Source organism: Felis catus, chromosome B4 (assembly GCF_018350175.1).
Source record: "Felis catus isolate Fca126 chromosome B4, F.catus_Fca126_mat1.0, whole genome shotgun sequence".
NCBI lineage: Eukaryota > Metazoa > Chordata > Mammalia > Carnivora > Felidae > Felis > Felis catus.
In genome coordinates, this window is record NC_058374.1 from 46,270,723 (window position 1) to 46,288,732 (window position 18,010).

An 18,010-nucleotide genomic window follows, 5' to 3' on the forward strand; every position below is an offset into this window, starting at 1 on the left:
TTAAAATGGCAGATTTTATATTAAGCGTTTTTGTTTTGTTTTGTTTTGTTTTGTTTTTTACCACAATTTAAAAAGAAAAGAAGGACGCTCATGAAAAGGACACAGGAATCAGCTTGAAGGTGCTCCTAATGCCAATTCTGGGATTTTTGCAACTATTTAATGATAATAATGAAATATTACCTTATAATATTCCATAATTTTATAGAGTAAAATACGTATCCATGATTCCATACTAACATATATATATATATATATATATATATATATATATATATATATATATATGAAAAATTGAATAAAGGGGAGAGAACAGCTCTTCCTTACAGGAGAATTCCAATTAATAAATACAATAGGAATAATGGATGTTGTATCAATGTTAATTTCCTGGTGTTGATAACTGTTCTAGGAGTAGGTAAAATCAAACTGGGTGAAAGATATATTATTCTTCTATATTTTCTGTAAGTCTCAAATTATTTCAAAACGAACAGTCTCAAAGAGAAGCAACACAGCACAACACAAAAAGTACTGCATCAGGAAATCAGGAAATTGGAATTGCATTTTTTTCCTAAATAGAAAGTTATATGATCTTGGGCAAATACAAGAAGCTAACTAAGCAAAAAGCGCCAAAGAATGCTGAATTTTAGGAAGAGAAACCTGGGACAGAAAGAACAAATGTTTGTATGAGCATTGTATCTAGAAAACAGCTAATTTTATGAAAACTATAAACAGTTTCTTTATGCAAAAACAACTCTGCAAACCCATGAAACATTGTTTACTTACTATCTTTAGCCTAATGAAATCTACTGTGGCATAAAAGGGTTTTTTTTCCATATTTTAAGAATAACACTATAGCTAAAATATAAAAGCAACATTATAAATCTCAACTGAATATAAAAGCCAAGTCACTGTCAATCCAAAATAAAAAATAAATGAACAAAACAAAAAACTCTGAATAGGGGTGATATTAATTGCATAAAGCCTCTAATTTCATTCTTACTTACAAACTCTAGAAGACTGAAAGATTTCAGAAGCTCACAATTATAAACGAAATACTAAATAAATACCAGTCTACCGAAAATTTCACTACAACCAAAGAAATTCCTCTTCCTATTCTTTTTAAAGTTACTTATTTTGAGAGAAAGAGAGAGAGCATAGTGGGGGGAGGGGCAGAGAGAGAGGGAGGGAAAGAATTCCAAGTCTGCACTGTTAGCATGGAGCCCAACGTTGGGCTTGATCTCACTAACTGTGAGATCATGACCTGAGTGAAATCAAGAGTCAGAAGCTTAACTGATTGAGCCACCCAGGCACCCTGCCAAAGGAATTCTAATCCTTCTCTGAGATTTAGTTATTTCAGATCAAATCTAATATATATATATATATATATATATATATATATATATATAGTGCAATGAATTAACAGTGTGGGAAATCTAGGAGTTCAACAAAAATAATTACAGGGCCTGCATTATAATATTCTTAGAAGGTCTAAATTTTTTTTTTAATTTATTTATTTTGAGAGAGTGTGAGCAAGCATACGCATGAGTGGGGGAGGGGAGGGGTAGACTCTCAAGCAGGTTCCTTGCTGTCAGCACAGAGCCGGACATGGGCTTGATCTAATGACCCCAGGATAGTGACCTGAGCAAAAATCAAGAGTTGGATGCTCAACAGAGCCACCGAGGCACACTGAAATTTTTAAATTGTAAACTACACTTAAAGTGCAAAAAATAACTGAAGGAGAAGCCTTTGTTCATTAGGGATAACTTTAGGAATAACTATTACACAGAATCATTAAATAGCTGGTAATAATTTTAAATTTAAATAAGAAGTTAAAATACTGGCCACTTTTAACTGCTCAAGGATTCATAAATTCCCTCCCAAGAAGTCCCAAAATTGTGGCCTTTGCCATTATCTGACTACCTACCCTTTCCAAACCTACTAAAAACAGTAAAAATAAGATCTCTGTGACCCTTGTAAAAGCATAATAGTTTCCACCTACAGAGAAATCTCTTCCTGAAAAATAATGTTTTACATGGACTCTGTTAGTAAAATACATTTACATGTTTTGCAGGTTTCAAAAAATGGCTTTTAACATTTATTTAAACCTACCAAACATATTAATAATGAAGTAGCTTATATATGGGTCAATACAAAATATAAACGGATATTACAAGATATGGCTTTCAGTAAAGCTGAGTTACTAAAGAGGCGCTTGGGTGGCTCAGTCAGTTAAACATCTGACTTTGGCTCAGGTCATGATCTTGTGGTTTGTGAGTTTGAGCCCCACGTCAGGTTCTGTGCTGACAGCTCACAGCCTGGAGCCTGCTTCAGATTCTGTCTCTCTCTCTCTCTCTCTCTGTACCCCCCCTCTCAAAAATAAACATTAAAAAAATTAAAAAGAAAACTGAGTTACTAAAGATTTAAACCCCCCAAATGCAAGTCTTCTTCAGTTAAGAGGGATTAAATATATAGTAACTAAAGAAAAATTTAAAGAAAAAAGAAAATATTCTAGTCATCTGAATACAAACTTCCTTTAAGCAACTCTCCCAAGGCAAAATGTATTATCTGTTCTTAATCTAAAATAACATAGTTATTTTGTACAGTTAGTACAAAAAAACACCAGAAAATGTAACGGGAAGAAACGTAAAGATCATCTGGTTCAAACGATCTTACTGGTCAAAATACAAAGACCAGATTATTATCTGAATTATCTAAAGTCATCCAGTTAAATGGAAAATCAAACAAGAATTAAGGTCAGTACCTGATATTATAAAATGTTTCAATAAAGATCGAGAGATTACATCTTTTAACAATTAAACACCATTCCAAATTGTAAAGAAGCTGATTTCTCAAGAAAATAGCATATTTAAAATCAGAACTCTTTCACTTCAGGAGTATAAAAACCAAAGGAACAAAAAAGGTAGACTGAAACTAAAAATATCTCCACACATATTAAATGGTTTTATACTAAAACATGAGAAGAAGAAGGGTAACAGAACATTTTAAAAATTATCCAAGAGCAAGTTCAAACATGGTCACTAAAATAACAACATGCATCAGATTCTTCTAATTTACATACATAAAACCATACTAACTCCTAAGTAAGGCAAAGCATCTTATTTGGTAAGGGTCTAGGGTTTGTGGTGACATTTCAGGAAAGCATGTTTACACTCATCATCACGCAAGTTTCTCTCATTATATATGTGCAATAATTTTTTCAGAGCCAGATAGGGTAGAGTGCATAATGAGACAACAGAGCATATAATTAGATGATGTACTACTTTGGCTGCCATAGATTATAACAAGTTAAATAATGTGTCTCGAATTTTGTACATCAAAAGGTAACTTTCAAATAGGAATTCAAAAATGTGTTATCATAAGATACATCCCAAACAGATGCCAAGTGATATAGAAGGACAGCGCCATGTCTACAACTCAACGAATATAAGCCCCTAATCCAGGTATTCTGTTGAGCTAAGGGATCTAATGATGGTGTTTATCAATATCATTCTTCAGTTATTGTATGTCAGCAACATGTGGAGAAAAAAATATATATTAACATACATACATATAGCGGTGTAAAGTAGTAGAAAGGGGCAAACATTCAGGTGTTTAAGCTCATTATCTCGAATATTTCTCTGAAACTGAAAAATAAAATCAATTTTAAGGAGCACTGAATGTTATAAACTGGCAAAGATTCAAAAGGTACTTGTAATCAAAAGAGCTTTATCTCAACGGCAGATGATCATATTATTATTATTTCTTAAGGAAGAAATTAATCTTTAAAACAAACAAGAAAAATCATCATAAATGGGCCCTTTTGTGTTATAACAGACTTTCACAATACACAGGCTAAAGATGCCAAAGAAATTACTTTACAAAGAAATCTGAATACTTGGAAAACAAATTCCCTTATTAGGATATTGACAAAATAGAGGAAGTTGTCATGAAGGGAAAACGTAGCCCTGCAATTTCAGGCTTAGAATATAAAATAGATCATTCACCAATTGCCAACTTTTCAGCACACATCCTATACAATAATACACTCTTTATTCAAAACTTCTTAATACTCCAAGTTCTAACAATCTCTGTTTCCCAAAGTTGTGCCAGGTATAATTAGATTTGGACAAAACTAACTACGGACATTCTCTAAAGCAAGGAAATTTATAGTAAGAGACTGAAAACAAATCGAGATGACCTCCAAGTAGGTAAGAAATCTCTCTTTACCTATAACTAGTATGTATTGCTGCATCTGTCAGCAGAAGCTGAGAACTGAAAGAAGAAAAAATGAAGTAAAACATATATACTAAAAAAAAAAAATTATGAGAAAAATTGAACCAACGAAGTTATTTTCAATACAACCAGTGATTCAAAACACAGCGATTTATTCTGTCAATCAGTTAAGTTGTATGCAATGAGAAAAGCATCCTCAAAAAAAAAAAAAAGCTAATAACATTCCTTTTTTATAATTTTTTTCCTCTATGCTTATTTTTGAGTGAGAGACTGAACAAGTGGGGGAGGGGCAGAGAGAGGGAGACACAGAATCTGAAGCAGGCTCCAGGTTCAGGGTTGTCAGCATACAGCCTGACACAGGGCTCCAACCCAAGAACCGCGAGATCATGACCTGAGCTAAGTCGGATGCTTAACCAACTGAGCCACCCAGTGCCCCTAACTTTCTTAACTTTTGTATAATGGCAAAAAAGATGCTTGTTTAAAGCATCAATTATCAATGATAGGTCTTTGCTACTGAACACCAGTTTTCCAGGCCCTCAGTGCAACAGGTGTTTTTGGCAGTGAAACCTGACCAATCAAAATAAGAATGTTAAGACACAATGTGCTTCTGCCTACTGCAGGGTCTTATGAAATAGATACGAAGGCTTATTTGATGACTGTCCTATCAGAATAATAGAAATTATCCCTTCTGATAATGCTTTCGTATGTATTATAAGAAGCCCCAGAACACTGTAATACTTGGGTAGGCACAGAGGTGGAGGGCGAGGGGGAGCTCAGTGCAGACAAGTAAACTAGAAGCTTGTTTCTAAAGGGTGATGAAATGATTTCAGCATAATGAATAAGAAGTATAAACAAGCACCAGCACTGTACCTTTCAAATAACACCTACAGGTAAGTGGCCAGTATCAGCTGACAAGTAGGGAAATCAGATATATCCTCACAGACACAGCCTTATCTTAAAGCATCAGCCAAAATTATGACTGTCTTTTAAAAAAATGTGACACCATTAGCAATTCCCCTTGTCCTATCCTTCTTTGCAGAAGCTGGTTATAAACCTTAGATAAACCTATTTGTTCTTTCTGCCAACTCTGCACAATAAAAATCAAATCTGAAACCTACAGCTTTCCAATATATCCAACACCTGGTTAATTCACCACTTACAAAAAAAAGGGAGAACCTGATCTAAGGAACCTCCACTGAAGGTGCAGACAGAGTAAGCAGATAAACATTCTGAGCTCTTCCCATGAGACCCAATCAAAACACAAAAGTTCACTGTGTCTTACAATTGCTACATATAAATTTCCCAAGTATCAATCTTTTCTTTTCACATGTACTATAAACACATAAAGGGTAGTTTGATCCCAAGCAAATGCAATCTTCCAGAAGGCAACAGGGCTATATACGACTGTTATTTAATATTTCCTTACACTTCCTGGAAAAAGCAGCTTTCATTCTTGGGCATGACAAAAAGCTGGGAAGCTTTCTTCCATTCTTTTTTTTTTTTTTTTTTTATGTTTATTTATTTTTGAGAGAGGAAGTGCAAGTGGGGGATGGGCACAGGGAGAGGGGGAGAGGAGGAGGGGGGGAGGGAGAGAGAGAGAGGGAAAATCCCAAGCAGGCTCCGTGCTGTTGACGCAGAACCTGAAGTGGGGCTCAAACTCTAAAACCGTAAGATCATGACCTGAGCTGAAATGAAGAGTCGGGTGCCCCACTGACTGAGCCACCAAGGCACCCCTCTTCCATTATTTCTTTTTAAACTGTAGTTGATACACAATGCTACGTTAGTTTCAGGTGACTGGAGGAGTCCTACTGGGAAGATTTCTTAATAGGATGGACTGGGAGGGAGCACTGCCACCCAGCCCAGAGCAGGATCGGTAGTTAGCATCACCAGCTACATAACAAAAGCAAACAACCTCCTTAGAAAAAGAAGCACTTAAAAAATTATGTATTTTTCCAAAAGTTTTCAAGTTCACTACATTTAACCTACTATCAAGTAAAGTGAGATGAAAAGCTGGTTGTGGCAGTTGCTCCTGTAACCACCGCTAGTCTCAGAAAGAGAAACTAACAGTTTTTCTCCCCCAATTACGCAAGATTAATTTAGATGGAGAGCTGTGCTCTTTTCTTAGTATGCCATATACTAGAAATTTTACACATCATCATAAATTAAGAAGAGAATAACAAAACCTGCTCTCTTTATCTCCCAAATGTGTCTATGAAAAAAAAGTGACAAAAGCACCCATGCTCAATTAGAGAAACTTCATCAGAATCTCCAGGCAAAGAAAAAGGGGAGGTCTTTTTGTGTATAATCTAGTGGAGGTAGATGTACCATTAACCCCAAATACTCCGTCAAAAAGAGGACAGACAGCAAACCTGGAGGAAGAGAAGCAGATCTGAAAGGCAGGTTTTTAAGGATGCTACCACTCAAAGAAGAAGGGGAGAAAGAAAGAAGAAAGTGGGGAACAAATGACACCACTGTATATATATGTACAGCTCAAGAAGACAGAACAGGCCAGAATGAATACTAATTTTACAATCTACTGTACTTACTGTAAGCCAAGAAAATAAATCCTATTTAATCAATATTACATACTGTTATATAATGTGATTCATTTGTATTCTCCAACCCTGTCACTCAGAACCTCCAAAAATTCTCACTTTTCTACCTAAATCCCTCCTAAACTATTAGTGATTTTGAATACATATCTGTATCTAAAGTACTTAAAGTGACCTGAAGTGTGGAAAATTCCCAGTAAGAAACAAATGTTTTATTTACAATCTAATCAGTCATAGTAACCTTAAAAAGATAATACCAAGTATAGAATTTTTAAATCCCTACAAAATAATAAATCAAGTGTTCTTCCCTACAAACGTTCTTGTAGGACATAGGAGCTTTTAACTATTTTTCTAAGAGTAGCAATACCTATACCCTCATGTACAGTCCATAGCTGATCAACAATATACATCTGTGAACTGCTTGGGAACGAGTATGCAGTTTGTACTCGAGCTGACCCAAGTGAAGCTAATAGCCTGTCTTAAAAAAAAAAAAAATGAAATCATAACTTTGGTCTCATTAGCACTGCCTTCTAAGCTGTTAAAGATTCAAACCCTAACTTGGATTTAAGGAGGGGGGAGGCAGTGAACCACTAACAACAGGGAGAAAATTTATATAGTCAAGTCTATGAAAATCTCCTATTAATGCAAACCAGCTGCAAGAATAAGAGATGCAGTTTGCAGTATTTGAGCCTGTGGAACACTAATGGGTTCTTCTATTCCAAGTTTCCATTCTGAAAGGAAGGCCCTTTAATTCATTATTCCCTCAGAGTCCCTGGCACTCCTAAGAATTACCTTTCTAAAATTCTGCAGCCCAAATTATCTATCTGTTAGGAGATTATGTGCTGTGGCTCTGATGAGCCATTCCAAGCCATTCCTTATATGAGAAGTCACACATCCCCCCACAAAGAAATATCGTGAAAGAAACTGATTTAAGAATGTGATCCATAAGACCTCTAGCACAGCCTAACTCAAAGTTGTGAAATTTAGAGTTCACATTCAACGTCAACTTATGTGCCATTTACAAAACACTGTGGTAAAATATTCACCACTAGTTATTTCGACCATAATTCTATTGTGACTGCTACAACTTAATTCTACCATTTAGTAAATATTTCCCCAAGCTTTGGTTAATTAATCTTTCTTCTAGACAGCTCATAAATCAATTTAAAAACTATTTGCATGTAACCATCTTAACAATATATGACACTACCTGCCCCCAACACCAGTAACAACAAAAAGAGGTTATATGTACACAAATGGGCTGTTTTCCTGACAGGACTACCAGCTCTCCCAGTATACATCTTATATAATATTTGATTTGTGCAGAAACTGTCCCTAGGAAATTCGAGCAGTGGCTTTATCCATAATGAGGGAAATCAGTCATGTAAGCTTTTAGGACTAGAAATAGAGGAATATCCACTTTTCATACCAGTATAGCTCAGATATCTATCAGAGTTCAGTGGAAGAAAATACATAATGCCTAGAATCCTGAAGGCTGAATAAAATTTCCATAAAAGATACCTCTGGCACCCCAGACAAGAGGCAAGAATATCTGCATCAAATTAACATCAACTCAAAAACCATTACAAAACTGGTTTTAAAATGAAAAAGTGAGAAACAAACCTCAATTTTGTCTGTTTTGGCATCTCCCCAGTATATTTTGCCTTCATCATAATCCAAGGCTAAACCATTTGGCCAACCAAGAGAAGTGTTAACCAACACTACTCGGTCAGAACCATCCAGAGCTGCTCGCTCAATTTTCGGGATTTCTCCCCAGTCAGTCCAATACATGTACCTACAGAAGTACACAGAAAATGAGCTAAACACAGATAATAAACTGTAACTTTCAGATATCCTAAAGGTGAGGTCCATCCCTCATATTCCACTGGTATCAGTTAACACCACAGAAGGGAAAAAAATAGGACTTAAACACACTCAAAAGTTATGTTTAAGACATAATAGCAGTGCATATGCTTGTAGGAAATTTTCAGATCAGTGTTTTCTAGAACTGATAATGCCTTCCAATAATAAGATTTCATTTTTAGTTATGTTTTTCCAAAATATTTTGTGCTCCTTCCCATTAATAGTCATCTCTTTTTTCCAAACTTTTTATTTAAGTAATCTCCACCCCACCAATGGGCTTGAATTCATGACCCGGAGGATCAAGAGTCACATGCTCTTCCAACTGAGCCAGCCACGCGCCCCAGTCATCTCTTCTTCTTGCTGGCTTGTCACCTCTGACACAAAAAGGCTATCCCAGTAGTAATATTCAGATGACAAACTGAATTCCTAAAATAACTAATTCTTTTTGTAGTGCTAAGTAACTGCTGTGATTGCTGGGAGTTTAAGTAGCTCTAAGGCATTGATATACACTGAAGTGTAATACTTTGTCACCATGTTCACCCTCAGAGTGAGTTTCATAGTAACAAATAACATTGGTGAGTATACAGAGAGCTATGTTTCCCTGGGTTGTGGTCAGGGTGTTCTGACAAAAAAAAATTTTTTTTCAAGTCATTCATATATCTTGGGATATATAAAGTTAGATATATCCTTTACCATATCATTCTAGAAGTACTAAAAATGGGATGGAATTAAATCTTCTAGAGGAAGAGAAAGAGATCTGAAAACAATTTCTTTCCACATTTTTCATGGTCATGATGCAACCTCGGCAAAATCTGTAGCCAACACCCAAAGTCAGCAAGTACTGACTTAATTTATAAAGAAAAACTATTCAAATCATTCAAGGAAAAAAAAAACTAAGAATTCTTTAATTTGAGATTTTATTCCAATCAGTATGTTCTAAAAATGAACAGCCACTAAAGAGCTGTTTATTGAAAACCAATATATACTTCATATTGTTTTTGTCAATGTTTTTAGAAACCTGTAGAAAACAGAAACACCAGGCAAAATTTTCTATTGGCATAATTTCTTACCCAACCATGGGATCTAACACAATAGCCCGGGGTTCCTCTAAGTCCTCTGAAATCAAGATCTTCCTCATGGTCCCATTGAGCCTTGTTACTTCTATCCGATCAGTGCCAGTGTCTGTCCAATAAAGATTTCGGGCAACCCAGTCAACAGCAATACCATCAGGATGCGCAATTTGAGCGGTGACCACAAACTGACTGCCGGATCCATCTATGAATGAGCGGCGTATGGCCCTCACTTCATCATCAGTCCAGTAGATATAGCCTTCCACAGGATCATAATCTATGGCAATGGCATGACGGATGTCTTCTAACTGTAAAACAATGTCTGTGAAATCTGGTGTATCCAAAGAAATGCGTCTCAAGTCTGTCCTTCGGGCTAAAAGCAGTAATTCAGTGGCACCTAGAACGACAAAGTGAAATAAACGAAGAAAAAAATTGAAACCCACAGGTAAAATTTAGTCATTCTAAATAAAGAATGCAGAACCTCTTCAGGAATTGAAAAGTAAAGGGGTACAAAAGGATACCCAGGGTCTATTTAGGGTGGAAATGGAAAGTAAACATAATGAACTAGGAATAGCTTGACTACAAGGCCAAGCTCTATAATGGCTCAGCTCTCCAAATCAAGTTTTGATTCCTTCTCTATTTTCATTCGTTATATAGGTCCTGAAATTAATAACAGTTACTTAAAAGGTATAATGAATAACGACTAAGTAATGACTAAGAAGTTAAGTAGTTGAATATTAAAGGAGGAAGGAGACATAGGATATAGGTCCTTTGTTCAAGAAGTATGTTTAAAAAGGTAAATAAATCCAAGACAAAGGTCTTTTGTATCTGATGAGAATATTCTAAAAGTAGACTGATGGTTGTACAACTGTAAATTAGTTAAAAAGCGTGGTGAATTGTATACTTGAAGTGACTGAAGTTTATAGCATGCAAATTATATTTCAGTAAAGCTGTTTTAACAAAGAGAACTATAAGGCAATGCCTGACATAATTAAGAACAAAGAAGGCTAGGTGAAGGAAAGCAGTAGCAAAGAGAGGGAATCAGTTAACAAAACAGTGGTTAAGAGTAAGAGCTGTAGATCTGATAGAAACAGATTCAAGTTCCTATACAAACTTAGGCAAAACTTGATCTCCCTAAACCTAGTTTTCTTTATCTATCTCTCACAGGGTTGCTGTGAGGATTAAACAAGATCAATGTATGGGAGCCTGGGTGGCTCAATCGGTTAAGTGGCCAACTTCAGTTCAGGTCATAATCTCATCACAGTTTGTGATTTCAAGTCCCGCATTGGGCTCACTGCTGTCAGCACAGAGCCCGCTTCCGATCCTCTGTCCCCATCTCTCTCTACCTCTCCCCCCTGCTTGTACTCTCTATTCTCAAAAATAAAAAAACATTTTTTAAAAATAACATGAATGTAAAATTCAGGAACGTGCTGAACATGCACTGGATAAATATTAGCTAATATATTATCAGTAAAAAAGAAACACTCAAATTTTTATTTCACTGAGTTTTAAGTCAGATTTGCTTATGAAATGTTTTAAACCCAAAATAATATTCAATAAAAACATAGCTGAGAATGAGAACATTAAATTCAATCTTTTTTTTGTTTTGATTTTTAGTGTCCAAGTAAGGCACCAGCAAAAAGTCATATAACTATAAAAGATAGTAAGCAAGTTGATATCTGAAAGACTGAAAAAAGATTCCCAAAGAAGTGAGTCTAAAAGAAAATACGGGTGGGGCGCCTAGAGGGCTCAGCCAGTTAAGCATCCAACTTCGGCTCAAGTCCTGATCTCGCAGTTCATGAGTTTGAGTCCCATGTTGAGCTCTGTGCTGACAGCTCCGAGCCTGGAGCCTGCTTCGGATTCTGTGTCTCTCTCACTCTCTCTCTCTGCCCCTCACCTAGCTCGTGCTCTGTCTCTTTCTCTCAAGAATATTAGGGAAAAAAAAATTTTTAAATAAAACACTGGTATTAAGTTTCACAGCAATCTGGAATTATAGTTGCAAAAAAAAATATGAAGAGGAGTCAAGCTCTCAAGATCAACTTTTTGACTTGATAACTATAGATAAACTTCATCTTAGAGAAAATACAGCCCTAAATACCACAGCAGGCACCAAGCAGGCATAACTGTACCATTCACTGCCTCTGCTAACTACCAAAAAGAGCCAGCCCAAACTTTGCAAACAAAGAAGTCACAGAAAGTGAAGCTGTTAATTTGAGCAAGGTGATCAAAATAGAATAGTTAACTTAAAGCTACTACACGCCAAATGTACATCTAAAATTTTAAATACTAGTTAAACATGTACATTTACACTGCTGTGAGGGAGTAGACAGACCACTATTACTAAAATAAATCCTCTGTTTTAAAGTCAGGCTACATGTTTTAAACAAAAAAGCAACATTACAAAAACCTTTTGTTTTAAATTGAAACCAAATTATTGTTTGCCATGGAAACCGCCTGACAAGAGTCAGCCAGCTTCACCTTTGACTAGGAGGATAATTTATCAATGCCAAGTCATGACAAATATCCTGTACACCAACTCAATTCCATCTCTCTGACTCCCTGACCCCCTTGCCAGGAACACTCTAACCCAACTGAAATAAAGGCTTCTGCTTTTCAGAGTTAGATAAAGAAGTCACTGCTAAATATAACAATTTTCTTACTAGGTCTTGCTGGTGGCTAGAAAACCAGATAGCTAGCCATAGGGTAAGAAAGAAGAATAACATTCTCATTAAGAAGAAAAAGAGAAAAACTGGTGTTCTCCCAAAGCACAAGTCTCTTGAAATGTCCTAATTAAACATACTTCTCCAATGTGCCCTCTCTCTGTAGGGGAAGTAAAGAGAGTAAGCAGAAGTAGCAGTGGTTAGGTACAGAAAGAGGTTGCTTGCTTTAAATAGTAGAAACTGGAATTTTTTTCTTCTTCTTCTGAAAGCACTTCTGTTGTTAAAAGGCAATTAAAAATAGCATCCAATAAACTTTTAGAAAATTTATCTACCCCATGATAGTCTTTATAGTTAGAAGTTTAGTAAATATTGTTTCTTTCACTGAGGTTCTTTATTTTCAAGTGCAACCTACTGTTAAAAATACATTTTTTAAGAAAAGTAATATTCATTTTCACAAAAATCAATTGTGATATCAATGGCTGACATCTCGTGAAAAATGAAATAGCACCTAATTTTTTTCAAAAATAGCACGTTAAAAATTTAGTTGAAATACTAATTTATAAAATAGTATTAAAGAGACGCCCTCAAATACAGAACACCCTTGTTATATAACCAACTGTGAAGGCAGAGATTAAGTGACTACTCTCCCAAAACACTGTAATCTACAGAGCTTATGATAGAGAAATAAAATAAATCATACAGAATTCCAACTGCTATCTAAAATTTTTCCTTCTGGGAGACCACCTTCTTACCATCTTTGCAGGTTTTTCCGTTCTCCAGGAGTTTGACCCCGGTTGGGCAAGCACACTGATAGAAAGGCTTGACTGGAGACATCAAACACAAGTGGGAACAACCACCATTATCAATTCCACATGGATTTGTAGCTGTCAAATATAAATCACACTGATTAATACCAATGATTATGGATGCCCTCCCTCACGCTAGGTACACAAAGGTTAACAACCATAACAAGAGCAACTGTGATAAACCAAATTATTACCAAATGTCATCCAGGTGGCTTGACTACCAAAACATCTGCAAGGAAGGAAATTAATCAATGAGAATTGACTTATCATTTTGTACCTTGAGAGGAATACACAAGAAATAAACAGGAGACCCCTGCCCTAAAAGAGCTTACAATCTAGTCTGTATGCCAAAATTAACAAACTAGGAAACAATATAAAACAATGAAATTATGTGCTATCTTATACATTATAGACTTTAAATATTACTGAACCAAATGGAAAATAAATCACTAAGGATTAAAGAAGAAAACCTTCATTGAAGATGTAGGACACAACACGATCCTTGAAGAATAGGAAGGATAGACAGGAGAACATTTCAAATGTGGTAAAACTGTATGAATAAAAGCTTAGAGACTGTACACTGGGTGAGACATTAAGGCAAATAGTCTAACTGGATATTAAGGTTTCTGTTGACTAGTAAGAGCTAAACCTAAGTGAGCACAGAGAATGGGAACAAATTGTGGTGGAGGGTACTGAAAGCCAAGAAAAATAACTAGAATGTTGAAAAATACTGTGGAAATATTAACATGGAAAAGATAAACATAATAGACTAAAAGAGAAAACTGAGAAGCGGGGATTAATTAGCACACTTGTAGAAACTATGGAAAGGGATGGATTTAAATAATATTCATAGAAAAAAATCAACATAAAATGGAGACCAACAAAATATGAAAGATGAAAGCAGTAATAACCGCAAATTCTCAAACTAGTAAAACAAAAGACCAACCGTACCATTAAACAAAATCAAAAAACAAACAAACAAAAAGGAAATTCTCTAAAATATGCTAAGCATAGGAAGAAAAATTCATACATTTTTACAAAAGGCCAACCCCTACATTTAAAAACATTCTTATGGACTCATGATCACCAGATTGCAATATAACACATTCAATATTTGACTATCTCCCCCTAAACAGACAGAACTAATACAAAGCAATGCATAATCCAAAAAAACCCTTCATTTTTGGCTTTGGAATACAATCTGAAATACACTCAGACAAATGCCAGACATTTATTTATATACAAGTGCCAAACACTTAACATTCTCATATTCCTTTTAAACCTAATTCTATCCCTCTCTTACAATAAATTGTTGCCAGCAGCCAAAGCTCAAGTCACTGCAAAGGTTGACCAAAAATAGAAGCAAAACTAAGAAAAAAGGAGGGGAGGTGGAGAGAGAGTGTGCATAGAAAAGCTTAAGCAGGTATTTTATTAGGCAACCTGAGGTAGTTAGATTCATTCACAGAGGTTTCTTTTTAAGAAAAGTTTGTTTTCAAACACACCCATCTGAACAAAATCAAACACACATTAGAGAGAAATAATATAAACAAGAAACGCATTTGTGTATAAGCTTAGTTAGCTATCTCAGTTTTTTATTTTCTCTCTTCTCTACCACTATAATCCCAGACCCAAACAAAGGGCTGAGTTGGCCAACAGTGATAGATAACAAGCTACAAATGGTTTAGGCTGCTGCTTAACCTGAATTATATTTTGACATTTTTCCTATGTTTCATTCCTTTCCACTACCTTTGGATACGTCCTCTCTCCTCCTGCCCTCACTAAAGCCAGACATCTGAGTGCTAAAGCTATTCCAACTTGCAATTTAAAAATCAAGATCACTTACCATTTGGCTGCCTCTGTTGGCTGAAGGCATGTATATCCATGGGAGAGAAGATGTTAGAATGGATTTCACGCAGACCCTCGCCAGAATACTTGTTGCAAGCCAAAATAGAGTGTGTATTCCAGTCAGTCCAGTACAATGTGTCCTCAAATAATGTCAAGGCAAAAGGATGTGGAAGGGAACCTTTAACCACTGCCTGCCTATTAACAAGAACAGAAAAACTCAAACATTTCTGAAATTTCTTTTATCAAAATTTGATCTTGCCCATTAAAACAGTCTTACAGTCTGCAATAACACATACAAATCCCAAGTAACACATGTCTTAAGGTCAAATACACCTATGAAAATAAGTCACACAGTAAATTTGAACGTATTTTCATGGTGTCCAAAACCCCCAAGCACTTGGCAACAGGCCCCATGTTCACTACAAGCTAGCAGAGAGAAGCTCCCAGTATTAGCACAACTGTCAATTTCCACCTCTGGACTCACATCTTCCAGCCTTCCACAAAATTCATTAGGAGACAGGTGGCCAAAATTGTTACGGCAAAAAGAAAAATCCCAGGGCTTACTCACAGCTGGCACTGTGAAATAGTTTTAAATCTGCAATAGGTTTTCCCCTTCTTGAGGTGTAAAAACAAAGAACCTGAGCCTGTTTCTTCTCCCATCATTTATGGTTTCGATAAACAAAAGTAAAAACATATACTTGAAAGGGCTTAAAAAGGTGTTCTGGTGGAGCTGTTTCTGCAAAACCCAGTCTAGCTCCAGCAAATGATCATTTCTGCTTGCTTTCTGCTATCTGGTTACTTGACCTCCACAAGTCAGGTAGCAAAAAGAACAAGTGCTGCCACAGGCATTGTGTTCATGAGACAAAGCAGACCCAAAAATCTCACAAGCCATCCATACTATACCAAAGTTAAAATACACAGCTTGATTACTGCGCAACCACAGAACTTTGCAGTGTCATGGAGAATTATTAGTATACACTCCTGATTAGTAAATCACGTTCTGAGCCGAAATAATATTCAAGAAAAAAATTATTTGATGTTTACCTAATATCAAATATAATATTTTCATAAATAGTCTGGGAGAGAGGAATGGAAAATATAAGAAACTGAAGAGAAATAAAGAGCATCACATATTTCTGGGAAGATAATCCAATTTTCAGGTCCTGGATATTACATGATGATCTCAAATACTGAGGAAGACTACCAGCATACTAAATTAAATTCAAGGGCAGTATGATAATTTTTATCTAAGCAGAGTTAGTATCTGTTATTGCACATGGAATGGTCCTAGACTAAGGTGTTTTAAATTCAGGCTAGATTTTTAAAAAACTGAACACAAGATAGCATGACTAGTTTACCAAACAAATTTCTATTTTAGAAACTCATCCCAATTCTGCCAGCCCACATCACCACAATTTTATCCTCCCATTTTTCTTTATTCCCTAGCAGATTACTTTTCCTTCTCATTTCCCCAAAAGAACTGTCACAATGTCAACTTCTGAGGTGGTTTCTTCCACTTTCTAAATGAATGGCTTCATTGAATTTACTAAAGGGATTATGTCATTTATAAGAGTGATATCATAGTTTAAGTCCAAATTTAAATAGGTCTACATTATTTCACACTAAAATCGACCAAAAATTCAGTATGGTAAGACATTAAAAGAGCCCTGAGAAGCTGCCAAGAAAGACAAGCAATCCAACTGAAAAATGAGGAATAGTTAAAAAAAAAAAAAGAAAAAAAAAAAACCTAAATTACTTAGCATTTCATTAACCATCTTAAAGAACTGCAAATTCCATAATCAGATCTTTGAAAAACTTTGGAAGGAAAAAAAGCCTTCTAAGTCGTGTATATCATTAAATAAAAAGTTAAAATTCACTCTTTGAAGTAAACACAGGAAAACAGACAGGAAAAATAAAAACCTTCCCTAAAAGATACACTAATTTTATATATTGGCTGAAAAGATTTATGTATCGGTCAGAAATGAGATAGACCTGAGTTCAACGTCCCTCTAACACTTAACTACTTACACCATTTCTGCAAGCTTTATTTTATCTGCAAATGAAGGATAATCTACCCTCACTGAGTTAAAGGTTAAATGATAATATGTGCAAAAGCATTTAGCATTATGCTTGGCCATTTATAAACATTTCATAAATAATTCCTCAGTTGCAGGATATATTTTTCAACATTTTAACATTTCTGAGATGGGGTAACATTTTACAACTGAAGTTGCACATTTCCTGTATTAGTTTGTAAATAAAAAAGTTCTTAAAATCAATATCATATCAGAGTCAAGTAAATACTAGACTGCTTATTTATATTCCCAGGATCTCACTGTGCCCAAATTAGGTGGAATGATTAGACACTCAGTAAATACTTGATAAAATTAGATACCTTAAGTGATATATGTAATTAATAGAGCTGAACAGAAAGCAGAGTTAAGAAGGCTATTATTCATTCTTTTTTTCTTTAATGTTTATTTATCTTAGAGAGAGAGACAGACAGAGAGACAGAGACAGAGACAGAGAGAGAGCACTGGGGAGGAACAGAGAGAGAGGGAGACACAGAATCCAAAACAGGCTCCAGGCTCTGAGCTGCTGGCACAGAGCCTGATACAGCACTCGAACTCACACCGTGAGATCATGAGCTGAGCCAAAGTCGGACCCTTAACAGACTGAGCCACCCAGGGGCTCCTCACTTATTCTTAACATAGTTTTTGGTCATTCATTGATTCATCCAACCAACAGTGACTTGTTACTCAAAGTGGAGATAATACATAGTCTTCACCTTTAATCTCTCTGGTTGGGATTACTAAATAGGCCTACTTGGTTTCTCCCTGGAAATGTAAGTTTCTCCAAGGAGAAATTAGTCATGGGTACCAAAAACAAACATGGCAGGCAAGATCAAAGCCCCATTCTTCAGCAGTAGGCCACAACAACAAGAGTTAAAAAATGGATCTCTACTATGAAGACCAAAGGAAAGA

At 35.7% G+C, this 18,010-nt stretch overlaps 1 protein-coding gene across 3 annotated transcripts in view; it reads right to left on the minus strand.

Annotated features, from left to right (window-relative positions):
- Window positions 1–18,010, minus strand: part of LRP6 (LDL receptor related protein 6) — a 178,778-nt gene that overhangs the window by 58,969 nt on the left and 101,799 nt on the right. For all 3 annotated transcript variants that reach the window (XM_023256784.2, XM_045061385.1, XM_045061386.1), the window contains 4 exons: window positions 15,025–15,221; window positions 13,128–13,259; window positions 9,716–10,112; window positions 8,406–8,577 (listed from right to left, as the gene is read on the minus strand). In XM_023256784.2, coding sequence (XP_023112552.1) covers window positions 8,406–8,577; window positions 9,716–10,112; window positions 13,128–13,259; window positions 15,025–15,221 — 898 coding nt within the window. The remainder of the gene's footprint in view (window positions 1–8,405; window positions 8,578–9,715; window positions 10,113–13,127; window positions 13,260–15,024; window positions 15,222–18,010) is intronic.